The sequence below is a fragment of the Bombina bombina genome, chromosome 12, assembly GCF_027579735.1.
Source record: "Bombina bombina isolate aBomBom1 chromosome 12, aBomBom1.pri, whole genome shotgun sequence".
In the NCBI taxonomy this organism is placed as follows: Eukaryota; Metazoa; Chordata; class Amphibia; order Anura; family Bombinatoridae; genus Bombina; species Bombina bombina.
This window is the reverse complement of record NC_069510.1, coordinates 67,966,886-67,986,782: the sequence shown is the minus strand read 5'-3', so window position 1 is coordinate 67,986,782 and position 19,897 is coordinate 67,966,886. Positions and strand designations below refer to the sequence as shown.

The 19,897-nt window shown below is 41.6% G+C and overlaps 1 protein-coding gene across 1 annotated transcript in view; it reads right to left on the bottom strand.

Moving 5' to 3' along the window:
• Positions 1 to 1,185: 1,185 nt before the first annotated feature.
• Positions 1,186 to 19,897, bottom strand: part of LOC128642671 (amiloride-sensitive sodium channel subunit gamma-like) — a 169,874-nt gene continuing 151,162 nt past the window's right edge. The window contains exons 10-11 of the mRNA XM_053695453.1: positions 10,690 to 10,765; positions 1,186 to 1,808 (exon numbers count right to left, since the gene is read on the bottom strand). Of these exons, the coding sequence (XP_053551428.1) occupies positions 1,599 to 1,808; positions 10,690 to 10,765 (286 nt within the window). The 3' untranslated portion in view covers positions 1,186 to 1,598. The remainder of the gene's footprint in view (positions 1,809 to 10,689; positions 10,766 to 19,897) is intronic.

Genomic DNA, 19,897 nt, shown 5'->3' with positions numbered 1-19,897 from the left:
TCGGCCCTCGATTCATTGGACCTTTTGAAATAATCAGAATCATCTCACCTAATGCTGTTAAGCTACATCTTCCAAATAGTTACAAAATACATCCAGTATTTCATACTTATTTATTGAAAACAGCAATACCAGATTCTCATAAAACCTTGCACTAGGCCATATATAAAAAATATTGAGCCTCCAAGTCACAGATATAAATAAGCTCCATTAACCCTCTCATTTCTAGCCTCTTAAAATTTAACTTGAATACAAGTTAATACACCCCTATATAGCAGATGCAGTTCCCATTTACATGCCCCTTCTTAATATATCTCCACATTTAGAGATAAGTTATGTCCCAGGAAAATTACAGAGGATTTAACCCCTAGAGTGCTGGTTCCTTCTAACCTAGGGAAAGTGAAAGCACTTACCAGTGGATCCAGCTGCAGGACAGATTTATCAACTTCTGACAGGGACCTGTAGAAAAAGAAAAACAGAGTAACCAACCCTGGTTTTCTGTAAAAGGGGTAGCATTTATGTTAGAAGTTAAGCAAAGACCACCACGCTGTCTTCTAACTGCTAAAAGCCACCATTATTCTTACTAAAGAGAATAATAGTACCCATTAAAGGATTAAATATATTCAGATACCATCTTTGCACATCCTCCGGATGATAAAGGCAAAGAATGACTGGGGGTTTATGGGAAGTAGGAGTGATACTTAACAGCTCTACTGGGTGTTCTTTGCCTCCTTCTGGTGGCCAGGAGTTGAATTCCCACTAGTAATTAGAATGGATTTGTGGACTCTCCATGCCATTGGAAGGAAATAACATTTTCCTGTATGTGAAGAACATTGGAATGTGAAATATTTAAAGTAAATACACAGTAAAACACACTATTACATATTATTATATTATTATTATTTAGACACAAAGATATATTATAGCCCTTATAATATCAAAATTCATTAAATTATGGTGGAGATAAAAGCATGAGATTAAAATCCTCCATATTGCAAAAGTAAATCAATAGAAATTATTGTATAGACAATTAGCACATCTAGGTAGGCAAGTATCCCCACTTTTTATACAAATACATGGCCATATACCATATACCTTATAAAGTTTTTTTTATTGATAATTATATAATTTTTATCAGATAGTGTTTATGTGAGTGTAACAGTATATTTTAGTGTAGTTATGCTTTTACGCAATGTCTTCAGTTACGCTAACCCAATGCACGTTAAATTCAGTTGCGTTTAAGCTAATGCATTTTCTTCCAACTTGTAATAAGTGCGCAAGTTAACAAGCCTGCGGTATTCTGACATTGCTTGTGTGCAAACATTAGAGCACCACTTGTAATCTAGCCCAAAATCCGTAGAATGTTCCTTTCAATGTTACAGAGCCCAGTCCTGACCCACTTTGCATGTGTATTCCTATCTTCAAGCTTTCTATAGCATTTTGGATGGCTCCATTCTTTTGATACACTATTGATCAATATAGCCTCAAGACAAGGTTCAACAAAGAAGGAGTTAACAGACCCACTTAATTCTGGGATGTATCTTTTTCTACCTTTTCATGCCTTGCTGTACTAACAAGCTATATGTCACAGAAAATGTCGTTCAGATTTTGGTGGTTTTCTGAAGGTATATGGGGCTCTGTTTCTGAACATATGGGTTTTTGTAACCTTCATGGTTTGTCGTCCTCAGACATCGTCGGATGAACAAGAGCAGGATATCCAGGAACAGCTCAAAGAATTCAGCCAGTGTGCAGACCGAGAAGCCCACCCAGAGGCCCACTAAACCGCCCATATTAGAGATTAAAGTAATTTCCTGGAGGGGAAGGAAATGACAAGAGTTAATGGCCTAGAACACTAAACCACTATCTGCTGGCTAAATTGTTAATGGTGATATGACTGCCAATAGAAACAAACAAGGAGATGCCGTCTCAAAGGTCCTTACAGGAACTTCCAGAGTAAGGCTGGGACTATAAATCTCTTACTGCTGTGGCGGAGCATCTAAGCGGTGAATCAAACTGCAATATAGTTCAAACATAAGAAAAAATAGTTGCACTCAAAATAGAGGCAAAATTGACATTACAAAACTTGATTAATTATATATTAAAAAATAATTACATGGAGGCTTGCTAAATGATCTTACGCGTTTCACGCCGAACAGTCTTAATCCTGTCTAGCACGCAAAATGCATACGATCGTTCAGCAAGCCTCCATGTAATTATTTATTTATTTATTTATTATTTTTTTTTTTGATTTTCAAACAAGCTTTATTGAAGAAAAAATAAGATGACATACAGACAACATGGTAGCTTCACGTTTGAATAACAATTGAAATTGTACATTCATGGTAAACAATACAACAGTAACAGTGAGATCAAGACTTCGTAAGAAGAAGTAAAAATGAGCATAATAAAGCGTTGGGCTCCTTTTAACACATAGGGAGCACAAGTAGCAAAGGAGCCAGAGGAGGTAGTGGGGTTAGTAGAATAGAAGGGAGAAAAAAAAAAAATAGATCTATTCCAGATAGCCAGGATCATCTCGTGGGTAGCTAGATTATGTGTTTGAAGATAATGAAATTTCTCAAGGGCAATGAGGTCTGAAACTTGAGCTTTCCAATCCAAGAAGGTGGGGATGTTTTGCGTTTTCCAATGTCTGGGGATTAATTTTTTAGCTGCGTTTATCATTATTAGCCAAAGGGCCTTGTGTGCCGTAGTGCTGGTTTTGGGAATTGATCTAAAGAGAAGAGACTCGACGTCTATCTGGATATGTGTGTTTAGCAATGTGGAGGCTTCATGAGAGATCTCCTTCCAAAAATCTTTTAGTTTCGGGCAGGAACACCATATGTGGTGTAGAGTGCCTTCATCACCGCAACCTCTCCAACAGAAGTTTTTGAGTTTGGGGTAGATCCTATGAAGCCTTACTGGAGTTAAATACCATCGGCAAAGAAATTTTAAGTGCATTTCTTGGATTTGAGCGGAAACCGATGAGCTTTTGGTAACAGCGAAGGCCTTTAGCCATGACTGTGCGTCGGTGTCTACATCTATATCTCTATGCCATGCCGCAGTATAAGAGGGGAGGGTGTCTGTTTCTGGGACTCCTAGGATTTTATAAAGTAAGGAGATGAGCCGTCTGGGGGCGGTGGCGGTGGAACAGAGTTTCTCGAATTGTGTCAACTTCCTAATGAAATGTTTTTTGTGTTTGTGATGGGAGATGTAGTGAAGAAGTTGGGAGTAATGGAGCCAAGAAGAGAATATTTCACCGTGTGTATCCTGTAAACGTGATAGGGATTTAAGCTTATCTTTGTCTATGAGGGAGTGAATTGAGTTTGATAGGAGGCTGTGGGGATTTTTAATTTTGGAACCTGTCCTATGGTATGGGATATCAGGGTTTTCCACAAAAGAAGTAAGAGGGCTGTGCCTTGACGAGATATGGGTGCTAGTGGCTATTATTTTGTCCCATTCTGAGAGTGTGGCAGAGGCAATTGGAAAATTGTGTAGATTTTTGGGTCTGTGATTTGGGGGGAACCATGCCAAAGACCCCACATTGTTAAGTTTAAATATATGTCTGTCTAGGTCAATCCAGGCCTTGCCTCTAGAGTTGTGAGACCATTCAACAATATGTTGGAGCAATATAGCTCTTCTGTAATTAACCAAGTTGGGAACTCCCAGACCGCCCCTGTCTCTTGGGAGGTACATAGTTTTTCTAGGGATTCTCGGCCTAACCCTCGCCCAAATGAATTGCTCGATTAACCCTTGGAGTTGTTCTAGATAACCTCTCTGGAGGGGGATAGGGAGCGTTTGGAGGATATACAGAATCCTGGGTAGGACATTCATTTTGACCACCCCTATTCTACCTAGCCAAGTGAGTGGTTTATTTTTCCAGGTAGATAAATCATTAGCGATTGTTTGTTTTAGGGTGAGATAATTGAGTTTAAATAAGTCTTGTGGGGAGGCTGAGAGGAAGACACCTAGGTATTTGATTTTCTGATGTGCTATTGTGATATTAAAGTTGTTTTTGAGGAATTGAATGTGGTGATGTGGGGTGTTTATATTAAGGAGTTCGGATTTGTTGAGGTTGAGACTGAAATTGGATACAGAGCCGTAAGCTTTAAGTTCTTTAAGCAAAGCGGGCACAGAACTCTCTGCCTCAGTCAGAGTGAAGAGAATATCATCAGCAAAGAGGGCCTGTTTGTGATGATTATTGCCTATCTGAAGCCCTTTGATGGCATGGTTTTCTCTAACTTTTTGTGCCAGGATCTCTATCGAAATATTGAACAGGAGAGGGGAGAGCGGGCAGCCCTGTCTTGTGCCGTTTTTGATGTCAAACGAGTCTGATAGGGTGTTATTGACCCTTATTCTGGCGTTGGGATTCGAATAAAGGGAGAGCGTCATATTTATAAAGGCCTCGGGAATATTCATCTCCTGCATCGCTCTTTTAAGGAAGGACCATCTGACCCTATCAAAGGCCTTTTCCGCGTCTGTTGCGAACAAGACCATCGGGGACCCCTCAGTTCTGGCATAAGAGATCAGATTTAGTACTTTGGTGGTGTTGTCTCTTGCCTCCCTCCCTGGGACGAACCCGACCTGGTCGTTGGATATTAAGTATGGGAGTACCTTGTTGAGCCTGTTGGCTAGGACCTTAGCTAGAATTTTCATATCGGTATTGATTAAAGAAATGGGTCTAAAGTGTTCGGGGTTTGTGTGGGGTTTACCCGGTTTGGGAATAACGGTAACATGAGCTTCTAAGAGGGATCTAGTTAGATGGGGGAATTCTCTTAATGCATTAAAAATATGGAGCATATGGGGGATCAATATATCTTTAAGGGTTTTATAATATCTGAGGGTAAAGCATTCGGGACCTGGGCTTTTACCCGAAGGAGAGTCCTTAATGGCCTGGGTTAATTCTTCTATGGAAATGGGGGATTCTAAGCTATGGGCTTGTTCTGTGGATAGTGAGGGTAAATTTAGTCCCTCAAAATACCGGTTGGTTGCTTCCAGTAGAGAGGAATCTGGGTTGTCGGGTTGTGGCTCTTTGCTTTGGGGGGCGTCTATGTTGTATAGATTGGAATAGAATGAGTGGAAAGCTGCTGCAATCTGGTCGCTGCTCCTAAGGGCAACGTTATCTTTTGTTAAGATAGAGTGGATGTGTGAGTTGAGTTGCTTTCTACGTAGACAGCGGGCTAGAATTTTTCCCGGTTTATTACCTCCATCAAAATAGTATTGCTTTAGGTAGAGAGCTTTTCTTTGGTGGGCTTCTGTGAGGTGTTTTTTAAGGGAGGATCTAGCTTCGAGTAAGCGAGTTTTAAGGGATACGTTGGAAAGGTCTTTTTTGTGTTCAGCTTCCAAGGAGCTGATTTGGGTTAGTAAAGAGGAGTATTTTTCTCTGTTCAATCTGTTGATTTTGGCTTTATGTTTGATGAAGCTACCGCGAATAACAGATTTGTGGGCTTCCCATTCTACCAGGTTCGAGCTAGAAGAGTTAGAATTGAGACGAAAATATTCTATCAGCTCAGTCTGGATGTCTTTTAAGATTAAAGGATCGTCAAGAAGAAAATCGTCAAGTCTCCAGGTTTTAGAGGTGATTGGGAGGTCGGGCCAAAGCACTGTGCATGAGATCGGGGCATGGTCCGACCAAGTGATTGAGCCGATATCACTTTGAGTGGTTATCGAAAGGCCGTTGGTGTCAGTATAAATGTGGTCAATGCGGGTATAACAGTTGTGGGGAGCTGAGAAAAAGGTGAAGTTTTTTTGAGTGGGGTGTAGAGTTCTCCATATGTCATGGAGAGTGAGGCTAGCTAGAATGGATTTGATTGTTTTCAAAGTTTTAGGAGGGGTACAGGAAACACCTTTCGATGAATCAAGAAGGGGGTCGAAGGAGAGATTGAAGTCGCCTGCTAAATATGTCACCCCTTTTGCATGTTCTAGAAGTTTGGAGGTAACCTTTCTGAAGAAGGGAATTTGTGTATGATTGGGCGCATAAATATTGGCGATAGTGATTAGGTGGTTGTAAAGTGTCCCTGTAAGGATCAGGTACCTGCCGTCAGTGTCTCTTTCTAAGTGGGAGACCTGTAGGGGAAGGGATTTGTGGATGAGAATTCCGACGCCGTTTTTCTTGCGTGGGCCAGACGCAAAGAAGGCAGTGGGGTAGTGAGGGTTGTGCCACCTAGGCTCTTTTCCTCTTTGGAAGTGTGTCTCTTGGATTAGGAGAATTTGACTGTTTAATTTATGTAGGTCTTTCAGGGCAATAGATCTCTTGCCGGGGCTATTAAGTCCCTTGGCGTTGATGGATGTTAGTTTGAGAGTATGATCCTGGAATCTGCTGTGTTTAGCCATTTAAGGGAGGGGGTGGGAGAGAGAGAAAAAAAAAAAAAAAAAAAAAAAAAAGGAACCTAGAAGGGTGTTAGAGAGAAGGGAGCAGAAGGTAGATATTAACAGAAAGAAGGCAGGGAAGGGAGAGAAAAGGAATGTATAAAAGCTAGGGAGGTTAAGTAGAAAGAGATAGGGCAGTCAAGGTTGTTAACAAGTTGAGAAGAGGAAAATAGGTTTGGGGGAAGTAATCCCAAGATCAGTTATACATATCTTAATGATTAAAAGTGATAATGGTCTACCTGACAAATTGGAGGACAGGGGAGGATAAATATAGAAGGGAGGAGTTTATGCTGAGGACTAAGGGAGTGAATGAAGGGGGAGGGGTGAGGAATGGGGGGAGGGAGGAAGGGAGGAGGATAGGGGATAGGTGGAGAGGGAAAAGAGGGGAAGGGTTAACTCTATGTGATTAAAGCTTATGAAGGTGATAGGGAAGGGAAAAATAAAAAAGAATCAGAGCCGGGGTGAACAGGATGGTAGGGTATTTAATACGTCCAATATGTTAGGTGGCCTGTTATGCAACCCCGCATGACCAGAGTTGGCAGATTGTGATACATAAGGAGTTATGCACTTGTGGAGGATCATAGACAGGGGAGTGGATTTTCTTCCGTGCCTTTGGTATTAAGGGGGTATTAGGCGGGGGTATATGGAGGGTAAGGTTTGGGGAGAAGTGGGGGCATATGGGAGGAGGAAAGAGGTCGACTCTCAGGCATCACAATAAACAATAAATGCAACAAATATGTACTAAATGCAAAAATATAAACATTTGAAGAGGAAAAAGGCAATTGCAATAATTAACACATCAACAGCCTAGACTCAGTAGAGAGCTAAAGGGAGGCCAAGAACTAAGTAATAGAGCATAACCTATTCATTAAAGTGTAAACTAACAGTATTTGTCAAAATATAATAAATGATGAGAGCAGTAAGCGTGGGCTAGGCTTAAAAATCTGAAGTCTGCGCTGGTGTGATCTAGGTCTAGTATTCCAATATGGGGCCTAGGGTGTATAAAGAAAAGGGGTATAGATGATCTAGTAGTACATACAGACTTAATTAAACCAGGATTTAACATTGTGGCACTGTAAAGTTCAAACCTAGTATTAATGAAGTAATTAGCATAGCAAAAAGAAAAGTGAATGCAAAAAACAACACAACATTATTGATAACTTTATACTGCACCAATATCAGAATTGCAATCGTCCTCAGTTCCTATAAGGGAAGGTGTTGACAGTTCTCTGAAGAAAAAAGTTGGGTCAGATCCAGGTCTATACATGATAATTTTGTTGTTGTAGTTCACAATTATGGAGACCGGGAAACCCCATCTGTAAAGGATCTTATGTTCTCTGAGCTTTGAGGTAATGGGGGAAAGTTCTCTTCTCTTCTGTAGCGTAGATTGGGCTAGATCAGAGTAGATGTGGATCTCTTCTCCGGCATGAAAAATATTCTTCTTGTTTCTAGCAAAACGGAGGATGTCTTCTTTGTCTTTGAAACTTGAGAACCTGTCAATAATGTCCCGAGGGGGGGCTTTTGGTGGAGGTTTCGCCCTTAGGGCTCTGTGGGCTCTATCTAGAGGTATGTATGGGGCCGTGGGGTTGTCCTTAATAATTTTGAAGAGGGCTTGCAAGTACCCCTCCAAGGCTGTAGGTGAAACCGTCTCAGAGACCCCTCTGAATCTTAAGTTGTTTCTACGGCATCTATTTTCTAGATCCTCTAGTTTTTCATTTAAGATAGAGAGTTTGTCTTCGTGGTCGCTGATAATAGCAGCATTATTTTGTATCCTGAGGTTGGTGGGATTTTGCTTTTCTTCTAAGGCCTGTACTCTGCGGTCCAGAGCGCCCAGGTCTTTTCTTAGGTCACCAAAGAGTGATCTCATCTCTTGGAGCACCACATTGATGTCCTCCTTGGAGGAGAGGTGTTTGATGTCATGTTTGGTGACATAGGAGGAACAGTCCTCTGATAGATTAGTGTCCTGATCATCATTCTGTGTATTGGACATAGTAGCGTTGATTGGCCCAGGGGGGGGTATCTCTTGGGGTGAGGTACTGCTTCAGAGTTTTGCCTGTGCTTTGTACGTTAGGCTTGTTGTGCTTCTTGCACGGCATTACCCAGATGGTGGGGGTGATTGTGTGGCCAAGTGAGAGAGAGTTCAAGAAGCTTACAAAAGTTAACTAGCTTAATGGTTAGTTACTGGTAGGCACCGGCTTGAAACTGTTATCGCAGCAGGGGTCTCTGGCCTGGAGCTGCCCAGGTGGAGGCTGATTGTTGTGAGCCAAGGAAAGAGCCCCAAGCCAAGGGCAGGGATGAAAAGGTGCCGCAGATAAAATTATGTCCTACTGGTTATATGGGGCCCAATAGGTTGTAAGGCTTCGGGAGCACAGAGAATAAAGTGGAAAAGGGTACCAACATACCGTATCTGGCTGGCCGGTGTTTGATTTCAGTTCCCGGGTGCAAATCGCACTGATCGCCTCCCAGCTAGAGGCTTGCTGTATTAGAGAGAGTCTTGAAATAGAGCTGAGGCCTGGGGTAAGGTGGTGCAAGGGCCCAGCTAAAAGTTGTGTTCTCAAGGCAAGTCGGAGGTTGTCGCTGAAGTCTGGAGTCGAAGGGGCCTTGATCCGTTGTGGACATACCAGGGTGAGATGCAGTCGTTGCGTGATTAGCAGGCTGGCTCCTGGTGCTGATGTCTGGGAGCGCTTCGCGGCGGACCCACGTGGTCCGGTGATGGCCGCTAGAAAGTGAGGTTTATATGGCTTAAATGCCGGTCACCGGGGGCTCCGTCTGAATCGGGTAGGCAAGGCGCCCTTAAGGCGGTAAGTAGATGCCTGATTGCTTCTGTTTGAGCGGATACCGCTATCACGGTGCTGAGGCGTCAACGGCCTTAGTTGGGCCCGAGGTGTGTCTGAGGTGTTGTGCGGCAGTTAGTCAGGCTTTCCTCCCCTGCCCGAGCTGTCGGGTTACATCGGATGCATAAGAGTGAGATGTAGGAAGGGAATGAGGGTAAAAAGGTCAGGTAGAAGGGATAAAACTGACTTGGGATTTGGGAGCCCTCTTAGAATGCGGCCATCTGCAAGCGTGGCCAGACTCCGCCCCCCATGTAATTATTTTTTAATGTACAATAAATAACATTTTGAAATTTTACTTTTGCCTCTTTTTTGAGTGCAACCATTTTTCGTTATGAACAGCCATGATAGATCTTTCTTTGGATAACCTCTTGTTTGATAAGATTGTAGAAGGCATATATTTTATTTTACAGACAGATATAAATGACCTCCTGTTCTGATCAAGCAATCACCAGTGCAGGTTTTATAGTAAGGCAGAGTAAGCATGTGTATGCAGGTGCTCTCCATAGAGGAGTGCCCGTCTTTGCCTATTATAAATACCAGTCACCCCGCAACCTTAACAAAGGCATCTTTGTTAAGGTGACTGCGAGCATTATACATGCACAACACACTGTCCCTGGTAACTACCCCAGGTATAACCCCCAAAACAATAGGTGACCAGCAGCGTCTCCCAGTGACTGCATCTTCATAGCAGCTGAAATGCCTTTGACCTTCCACACTGCTGCTTCATGCTGATGTCACGCCCTGGCCTCTCCAGTCTGGAGTGCGGCCTGCTTGCAGCCTCTCTCTCTCCCTGTGATGATCTGTCTTCCGGTTTAGGCCTCTGTGAATCTGTGGGTAGTGAAGTGGGATCATGGTGCTCATCAAGGAGTTATAAGTGAGCCCCAGGGTACTGAGTGGGCGGAGGGAGATGTGTGAGTTCCCAGCAGCGGTGACCAGGAGTGGTGGATAGCAACTCGGGGAAGGCGGTATCCTAATAGCTGGAGAGAGGCCTTAACTAACATGGACGCCAGCAATGAAAAAAAATGGATCTTTATTGGTTTATTTATATTTCTGTATATTTGTTTCAGTTAGTACATTTGTATTATTGCACATACATTGTTGAATTAAAATTTAATATAATTGTTTTATATATATATATATATATATATATATATATATATACTGTATATTATTATTATTATTTTTTTGCACTAGACATTAGATAAATGTAATAATTTTAATAAGCCACTTATTTACTTTTGTTTGTGTGATCAGGTGATCTTACATGCTTTAGCTATGATTGTAATTATATGCAACCTATACTTTTTCTAAACTTGTATTACTTTCTTTGCATCTTTCTAAGAGAAAAAACAGTGTTACAGATTCCAGAAATAATATTAAAACAAAAACAAAAAATACAACTTATAGGAATATTTAGTCCTATTAAACTGTCAACTGCCAATACAATTTGACGACCTGGTACAAGTTAGCGTTAATACTTCCATATTGCTCTTACCGTCATGGAGGGCTCCTCTTCAATTAATTCAAAATTGAGTTGTTTAAAATATACCACCACCTTCACAAAGTTGTCTCTGTTGGAACAAAAAGCTGAACAATTAAATTTTACTCTTGAAGATTGTAAGGTATTATGAGCAGAAATTAGAATTGATCTATGAAATATTGCAATGCTGTGTGATGCTATTGTATTGCGCTTTTAACAGTACTATAAATAAACCATTAAAGGGATAGTCTAGTCAAAATTATACTTTCATAATTCAGATAGTGCATGCAATTTGAAGCACGTTTCTAATTTACTCCTATTATCATTTTTCTTCATTCTTTTTGTATCTTTATTTGTAAAAGCAAGAATGTAAGCATAGGAGCCGTCCCATTTTTGGTTCAGCACCTGGGATGCACTTTCTGATTGGTGTCTAAATGTAGCCACCAATCAGCAAGCGCTACCCAGGTTCTGAATCCAAAATGGGACGGCTCCTAAGCTTATATTCGAATAAAGATACCAAGAGAACGAAGAAAAAATGATGAGGAATACATTTGAACATTGCTTAAAATTGCATGCTCTACCTGAATCATGAAAGTTTAATTTTGACTAGACTATCCCTTTAAGTACTAATGCATTTTCATCTAATTAAAATAAAAGGAAATGCCTGGTTTTATAACTATGGGCATCACTTTCCAGTATTTTGGACAATCCTGTTTATTTACTTTCTACATGACTCTCACCATTTTTATACCTCCCACTATGCAGTCCCTCTTTTGCCCAGGCTGAGTCTGGGGGTCCAGGAAACTGAGTCTTGGCTGTTTGAAGCAGGCTTGGTCAGTTCTTGGGCTGAGTCTGGGTGGTTTAGGGTTTGGCTGAAAATACTGGTTAGGGTTTAATGTGGTTGTTTTTTTAATAGGAAGAATCATGGCATAAATAGAAAAAATAAAACTGTGCGACGGACAGTTCTCCCCCCATGAATGTCCCTAAATATGTAGGATTAATAGGGGCTCAATTTTTTGGCTTCTATTCTATTTCTTTACAACTCTTTGGGGTAGATTTATTAAGTGTCGAGTGGACATGATTCGCTATAGCAAATAATGTCCGCTCAACATCGCTAAATGCAGACAGCATACGCATTTATCATTTACAAGCATTTCGACTGAAATGCTTGTGCAATGCCACCCCCTGCTCGCTGACGGCCGCTAGCAGAGGCTGTCAATCATCCTGATCATATCGGATCGAGATGATTTCAATCCGCCATCACCTAAAAGTGGACAGGTTAAAGAGCAGCGGTCTTTTTTGATTCAATCATTTTTATTGGTATTTTAGTTTCAAAACATTACATCCAAAAATGTCAATTTCAGCATATGAAACATCTTTTAAATACAATAACAATTGTCAACAATCAAAACATAACTGTGGACATCTTCCATACAAAACAGGAAAAAAGAAAAAAAAAAAAGAAAAGACATCAAGCAAAACATCAAAGACATTAAGATACTATTTACCATCTATTGATAGGATGCTGTCCAATGTTTGTGTTCCTAGCCAAGGGGGGGGGGGAGAAGAGGGGAAGAAGGGGAAGGAAAAAAGGAAGAAAGGATGGAAGGGGGATTACATGTAGGTGAGATAGGCTCTGTAGGATCAATAATTCGGTTGCGTCTTAGATGTCCAGAGTGTGAAGGCCCTGCTCCCAGATAAAATACATGTCAGCAAAGAACTCTCGTTTTCCCACATAATAAAAGTGTTGTTTTTCTAATTCCAAAATGTGCCCTATTTCCACCACCCACTGTGTGTGGGTCAGAATGTTTTGGGTTTTCCATAATCTAGGAATCAGTCTCTTTGCGCACGCCAACATCAGTTGAAGTAGTCTTGTGCGGTACAAGCAATGTAAGTGCGGGAGAACATTGAGTAGGACTAGTTTCGGGTTTAGGGTAATATCCAAGCCCAAAATTTTATTAATACAGTGTTCTATCCTGCGCCAAAAGTCAGATAGAAGAGGACAGTCCCACCAAATATGGGTCATAGTACCTTGTCCTCCGCATCGTCTCCAACAGGCTGATGAGGCAGTTGGGAAGATATATCTAAGTCGATGGGGTGTCAGATACCATCGGGTGAGTATTTTGTAGTTCAACTCGGAGATAAATAACGAAGTAGAGGCGGAATGTGACATTTTAAAGCTATTTCTCCAGTCATCGTCTGTGAAATTATCTGACAATTCTGATTCCCATTTCCCAATGAATGAAGGGCGTTGGTCTGGGAAAGTGCTTCGTAACAGTTTGTATGCTATTGATAAGTACGCCCTTTTATTGTCAGAGTTTGCGCATATTTTCTCGAATGTGGTCAGTGGTCTAAATACGTTAGGTTTGTAAGTGTTGTCAGAAAGTGCGTGTCTTATCTATAAATACGAATACCAGTTATGTAAGGGTGAGCCTAGTTCATCTTGTAACTTTAGTCTATCTTTGATCCCACCTGACTCTACAATGAGGTAAATTGGTAGATTTTTTAAGTGTTCTTCCCTATGTGTGTGAGAAAAGGATGGATCTTTCAAAAAAATCTGGTTGTGCAATAGAGGGGTAAGAGGCGAAACTGGGGTGGAGATCCCTACTACGTGTGTTATCACGTGGTCCCACACGTCTAGGGTGGCTTTAATATAGTTATTTCGGTATGCTAGCAGTGGTCTGTGAGCTTTGGGCAACCATGCTATATCTCTCATGGGAGCCGCCCCCAAGAGAGAACTTTCAATTTGCACCCATAAGGCAGATTCGGCAGAATGGGACCAGGAGACCACTCTGGTCATGTGCACTGCTCTGTAGTAGTTTAGAAGATTGGGGGCGTTAAGTCCACCGTCCGTCTTGGACATGTATAATGTCTGTTGGGATACTCTGGGCTTTTTGTAGGACCAGATGAATGAATTTAACATATTCTGTTGGGTTCTTAGGTATGAGACCGGCAGGGCCATCGGCAAAGTCTGGAATAGGAATAGGTATTTTGGTATTATCATCATTTTTATAGTGTTAATTCTTCCCATCCACGACAGGTGACCCTGTCTGTGCCATCCTTCTAGTAGTGTTTTTACCGAGTTTTGGAGATTGATATAATTACTTTGGAATAAGTCTTGGTGATTGATTGGAATTATCAGTCCTAGGTATTTAAGTTTGTCTACAATCTGGAATGATGTCTGTTGCCTAACAAAATCTCTATCACTCTGGGGCGTATTCAGTAATATGATTCCCGACTTCTACATATTGATTGAGAAGTTAGATACCTGCCCGTATTCGTTCAGGGTTTGTAACAATGCTGGTAGAGAAGTAGATGGGGCACGGAGGGTATAGATCACATCATCAGCAAATAGTAAGCATTTCTGGTGTACCTGATTAAAATGTATGCCTAATATTTCTTCATTGTCTCTTATTTTAATAGCTAGAATTTCGATGGTTATAGCAAACAAGAGTGGAGACAAGGGGCACCCCTGGCGGGTTCCATTAGTGATTGGGAAAGGTTGAGATAGAGTTCCGTTAACTCGTACTCTAGCTTGAGGGTTAGAGTATAGCGCTTGGATTCTATCCACGAAAGCCTCAGAAAATCCAAACCTCGACAGGGCCCCCCACATAAATTGCCAGCTGACCCTGTCGAAGGCCTTCTCAGCATCCGTTTAGAGAAGCGCTAGAGGAGTTTTGTTATTGTGTGCAGTCAGCAGAGAATGTAGGACTCTAATTGTGTTATCCTTGGCTTCCCTACCCCTGACAAAACCCACTTGATCCGGGTGTATAAGCTTAGGTAGGATCATATTGAGGCGATTCGCCAATATCTTAGCATATATCTTTATATCAATGTTCAGGAGTGATATGGGTCTATAGTTCCCACCTTGCCTGCTTTCGGGATTACTGTGATTGTAGCCTCCAATAGAGATTTAGAAAAGGTCTCCCCTTTGTCTATTGACGTAAATAAAGCATATAAGGGCGGGCATATCTGTGGTTGAAATAATTGATAAAATTTAGCCGATAGGCCATCCGGCCCGGGGGACTTCCCATTAGGAAGAGCCTTAATAGTATTCATAATTTCTAGGTTTGTTATAGGGGCATCTAGCTTGTGATTGTCGTCCTCTGATATTTTAGGGGTCTCTATAGTATGAAGGTAACGTGTGATTATATTATTAGAGTCTTGAGTGATGTTGGGGTTGAGGTTGTATAGCTTAGAATAGTAGGATACAAATGTATCCGCTATTTCTTCATGTCTGCTGACCATTTTGCCAGAATGATGTGAAATAGTTCTAATAAACGATTTGTATTGTTGTTTTTTAAGTGACCTCGCCAGAAGGCGCCCAGCTTTGTTGCTGTCTGCATAAAACTTGGCCTTAGTAGTTAAGGCCCTCAAGTGTGCTTTTTGGTTCAGGAATTTATTGAGATTTTCTCTAGCTGAGGTAAGGTCTGCAAGCTTTTGAGTCGAGGTCGGGTCATTTTTATGTAATCTATCTGCTGTAGTCAGGGAATCAGTTAGGGATGTCATCTGGGCCTTCCTCAGTTTCCGTATCTTAGCCGTGTGCTTTATAAGGAACCCCCTAATATAACATTTATATGTTTCCCAATTGTTTCCCGCTGATGTATCTTCAGGTTTGTTGTTAAGAAAAAATTCATCAGTCATCTTAGTCAGTTCATCTATTGTATCTTGGTTCGTCAGAATGGTTTCATCTAGTCTCCAGTTCGACGTGTTTATTGGCTTAGTTAGCCACTGGAAGGTAGATAAGACCATGCTATGATCTCACCACGAGGTATGCGATATTTTAGATTGGGCTAAGTTAGTTAGGAGCATCTGGCTACATAATATGTAGTCTAGTCTGGAGTAAGAGTGTTGGGGATGGGAAAAGAATGTGTAGTCTTTCTGCATGGGGTGTGCTATTCTCCAGGTGTCGAACAAAGAGATGGAGTGAAGGACAGCGCAGTTAGTTTTCAGTGCTCTATGGCTGAGATAAGACTTCCCTGTGGAGTTATCCACGGAAGGGTGCATGGTAAAATTAAGGTCCCCACCTAGTATAATTGGGCCTTTTGAAACATCTAAAATGGAATTGATGATTGATTTATAAAACTTGGGGGTAGGTCTGTTTGGGGCATAGACATTGACCAAGGTAATTAAGGAGCCATAGAGCCGTCCCACCAAAATTAGCAGTCTTCCCTCTTTATCTGAGTGTTTCTGGAGTAGTTCGAAGGGGACATTACGTTTGATTGAAATACATACTCCATTTTTCTTACTTAATCCTGAACTAAAGAAGTGTTTATCAAAATAGCGTTCGGCTAAATGAGGTTCCTTTCGTCTCCTAAAATTGGTTTCCTGAAGCATAACAACATCAATACCCTTTTTATGGAAGTCAAAGTAAGCTATGGAGCGCTTCTCAGCGGATAAAAACCCTTTTACATTTTGGCTTGCTACAGTTATAGTGTTCATTTTTATAATGTAGAGTCTGCAGTACTTGGGACTAAGAAGTCTTTCTTGTTAGTTGGTCACTGAAAAAAGAAAAAGGGAGGAAGAAAGAGGAAGGGGGGAAGGAAAGGGAACCTGGAGGAATCAGAGCACTGAGTTTTGGACAGAACTTGATGTGTTGTATCGTCTGTTACAGTCACAAACAGAAGTATGGAAGTAAATATAAAATCACTAACGTATAAACTTGAAAAACTTTCAATATATGAGGCAGGTTGACAAGCCTAGTAGCTACATACATTGCGCGTCTTATATTCAGCACAACCTAAAAATAACATTCAAAAAGAGATACATTCATGTATTGGTGCAGGTTTAGTTCAAAAGTATACATTTCAATGTCAACTTTAACTGTTCTGCTCCGCCGCTACACCCTTTTGGATTCTTTAGTTAGTTTTAAAAAGTGCACTGAGTCAGATCTAGCGCACCCCAGGGCACCCACGGCGGACCTCCTCCATCCCAAGCCGTAGCTGGGTTAGATTGAGGTGTGATCGGGTAAAGAGAACCAGGTCCGCCCCTGAGCATACAAGGGCGCAAGAGAGACGACTACGGGCAAAGAGATTAACTAACTACATTACCAAGTCACTAACCGTAATCATTCTTAAAAAATCATTATATAATTAAATTGAACTTTGGGTAAACTGGGTTAAACATGTTGCTAAAAAGGTAGACATTACAATCTTGGATTTCTTTGTGATAAGGTAGTGAAAAACTAAACTCACAACAGTTTTAAACTACAAGAGCATCATATTAAACAGCTAAACGTATTTGCAACTGGTTTGTGTACAGTTCAACAGTGTTTCTGCAAATAAAATACTTGCCACTTTCTACGGAATGTCATTCTTCTTCTACTTACTGATAATTGCAAGCAAAGTCCAGACTCCAACAATTAAGAGTCAGCATTATCAGATATATGGGTCAAATCTTGCAGAATGGTAGAAAACAAAGATAACTGGCCCAGTCAACCAGTCTGCAGGGCTGGACTGCTTTCTTTTTAGGTGACTTGTCGACTTTGTCGGCCCAAGGTTTCTCTGTGGTTTGGGGGCCATTTTCCCTGTCAAGGAGTCATGAGGCGATAGTTCCGAATTTCCAACTGGGGCAGGAATTCCCAGCATGTGGCAGAATTTGTCGATGTCTGATAAGCTCCGACATTCAAATCTTTTCCCATTTTTTGTAGAGATCACTGAGGTGGGGAAACCCCATCTGTAAGGGATCTTGAGGTGCCTAAGATGAAGTGTCAAAACTACAAATTCTCTCCTTTTTTGTAGTGTCCTTATAGATAAATCTTGGAAAATCTGTATACGGTGCCCTTGATAAGATACTGTTTGCTGTTTTCTGGACAAGTTGTATATATCCTCACGGTGTTGGTAACTCTGGAATCTTACGATAATGTCTCTGGGTGGGGAGTTTTCATCGGGTTTGGGGCATAGGGCCCTATGTGCCCTGTCCAGAGTAACATTTGTCAGATCTATATCCTCTGCCCCAGCCATTTCTGAGAAGAGACCCTGCAGATAGTCTCTTATTTCCTTATTTTGCACCGTTTCGGGGATGCCCCGAAAACGCAGGTTTTGGCGCCTGGTGCGGTTTTCGAGGTCATCCAGTTTATCCTCTATTTCTGTGAAATTTTGATGTTGGTGCGAGACTTTAGTTGTCAGCTCCGCCATTTTCTGAGAGAATACGTATTCATGTTCCTCAAGTGAATCAACTCTGCGGTTCAGGTCTGAAATTTCTTTTTTCAGGTCAGCGCATTCTTCCTTTATGCAAATCTTGACTTGATCTATTAAAGCTTTAATAGCTGTATAGGTAATAGGAGGATCAATAGCTGTTTCCGGGGCTTCAGGTGTTGACCCTCTGGAGGTATCAGTGCTATCTTCTCTATCTTCTGAGACAGTAGGGTGTGGGGGGGTCATACCATTCTTTTGTTTGTTTTTATCCACCTGTTTAAAAAAGGTGCTGACAGCCTCCTGTGGTCGCTGGGGTGGTTTTTGAGGTTTGTCTGATTTCACCAACCTTCTTTGTGACATTTTCTCAGTTATTAGTATTGGCTGAACTGCAGAGGATAGAATGTACAGCGCTTAATTAAACCTCAATCCCCGGGAAATTTACTCTCACAGAGTGATCTCGGGAAAAGGAGAGTGGGTATGACCCGCTAGTTTTAGAGACAGCGAGAAAGGGAAGGGGATTGAGGTTAAGCACTACAGCACAGCTATAATATGTGGCCTCTTGTGTCTCTCTCCGTTTTTTGTTTGTACTTGGGATCAGACTGAGGTAGATCTCTGCTTGCTATATTGTAGGCAAATTAGGAGTGTCCAGATCTGTTTCTATTTCTAAGGAGGCATACAGGTCTGCTGAATCAGTGTAAATACTGCGTGATGGGATTTGAACTTAGGCCTCGGGAAGACAGTTCAGGGCCTAGGAGATCTGCCTATATTTCTAATAAGCACCTTCAGTGATGTAAAAGCAGTATGGAAATGGCCCCATTTGTAGAGTCAGTCTTCTATAATGACAGTCTTGTGCAGTGGGAAAACTGCCAAGTTTAACCAGGCTGTGTTAGCATGTGTAGAGCCTTGTGCCGTTTACCTGGCATATGTACCCCGGATTTTAAAAGGGTTAAGTAGTAGATTCTTTATTTACAAAATGTCATTATCAGTTGGCAGTCAGTGTCTTTACGAGGTTGCTTACTCAGAAGCTGCATATATCATATCTATTGACCGCTATGTTATAAGACCTCCCAGGTCTGTCATTAAGTGTACCGGCTTATAGAGATAAAGCAGCGATCAATTTGATATCTTGGCTGTGTACAACTTAGTTCTCCCAGCCCACTAACGGTAATACCAATAGGTGAAAGGGCTTCCTTGCTTTGCAGGGTAGTGCTGCTTTTGTGTCTTCTGCAATAAATCTTCCCCAAATGTTAGCCGTTTCCCTCTTGTCCTACTACTTATGAGATCGACTAGCATGCTAAGTTAGAATTTTACTGCGAACTTGTCGCTTTGCTTACCGATAGCAGAGATAGGCCTGCGTCTGTGTTCGTGTCAGAGTTCAGTTTTCACTATCGCACCGGAGCGGAGCCCCGACCCTCCGGCGCTGCGATCAACCGTGATGTTTATGAGAGGTGTTAACCCGCTGCAGATGTCATTGGCTGTGGTATCTCCCTTGGGTTAAAAGAAGTGTCGCTTCCACTTGGTCAGAGATAAGTTGAAGTCCTAGTTAAGTGTAGGTCCGGTGATCGTGAAATAACTGCGTCACATGTATGGATGCTCCGTGCTCCACTATATTGTACATCACTGTCCGGGTGAATCAGTTTATCTTTTGAAAGGTGTCCAAGGAGTCCTGATGTGCTCCCAAAGCTGAATGCACCTCTATTTCTCAAAAAGGGGCTGATTAGCGTGAGTTAATTTTAGTAGCTCTCGACTTGTTTTAAGAGCCTTAGTGTTCAGCGGCCATCTTTGTTGAAGAGCAGCGGTCTTATGACCACTGCTTCTTAACTTCCGTTTAAGGCAAGGCTGAAACGATGGTCTTCTGAAGCTACATCCGCTGCTTAATAAATGGAGCCCTTTGTCTATAAGTGTGAGCCACGCAGTGGAGGATTAGACTTTGGCCATTGGTACAAGGGATAATTGCAATCTGAATTGGCTCTATATTAGAGTAGTTTAGAATGGCTTAGATTCATAAAACTAATTTCTGAAATTGATATTTTGCTGAAAAAAATTCCCTCAGCTTTGCCACTTGAAAACCTTGGAATTAATAAACA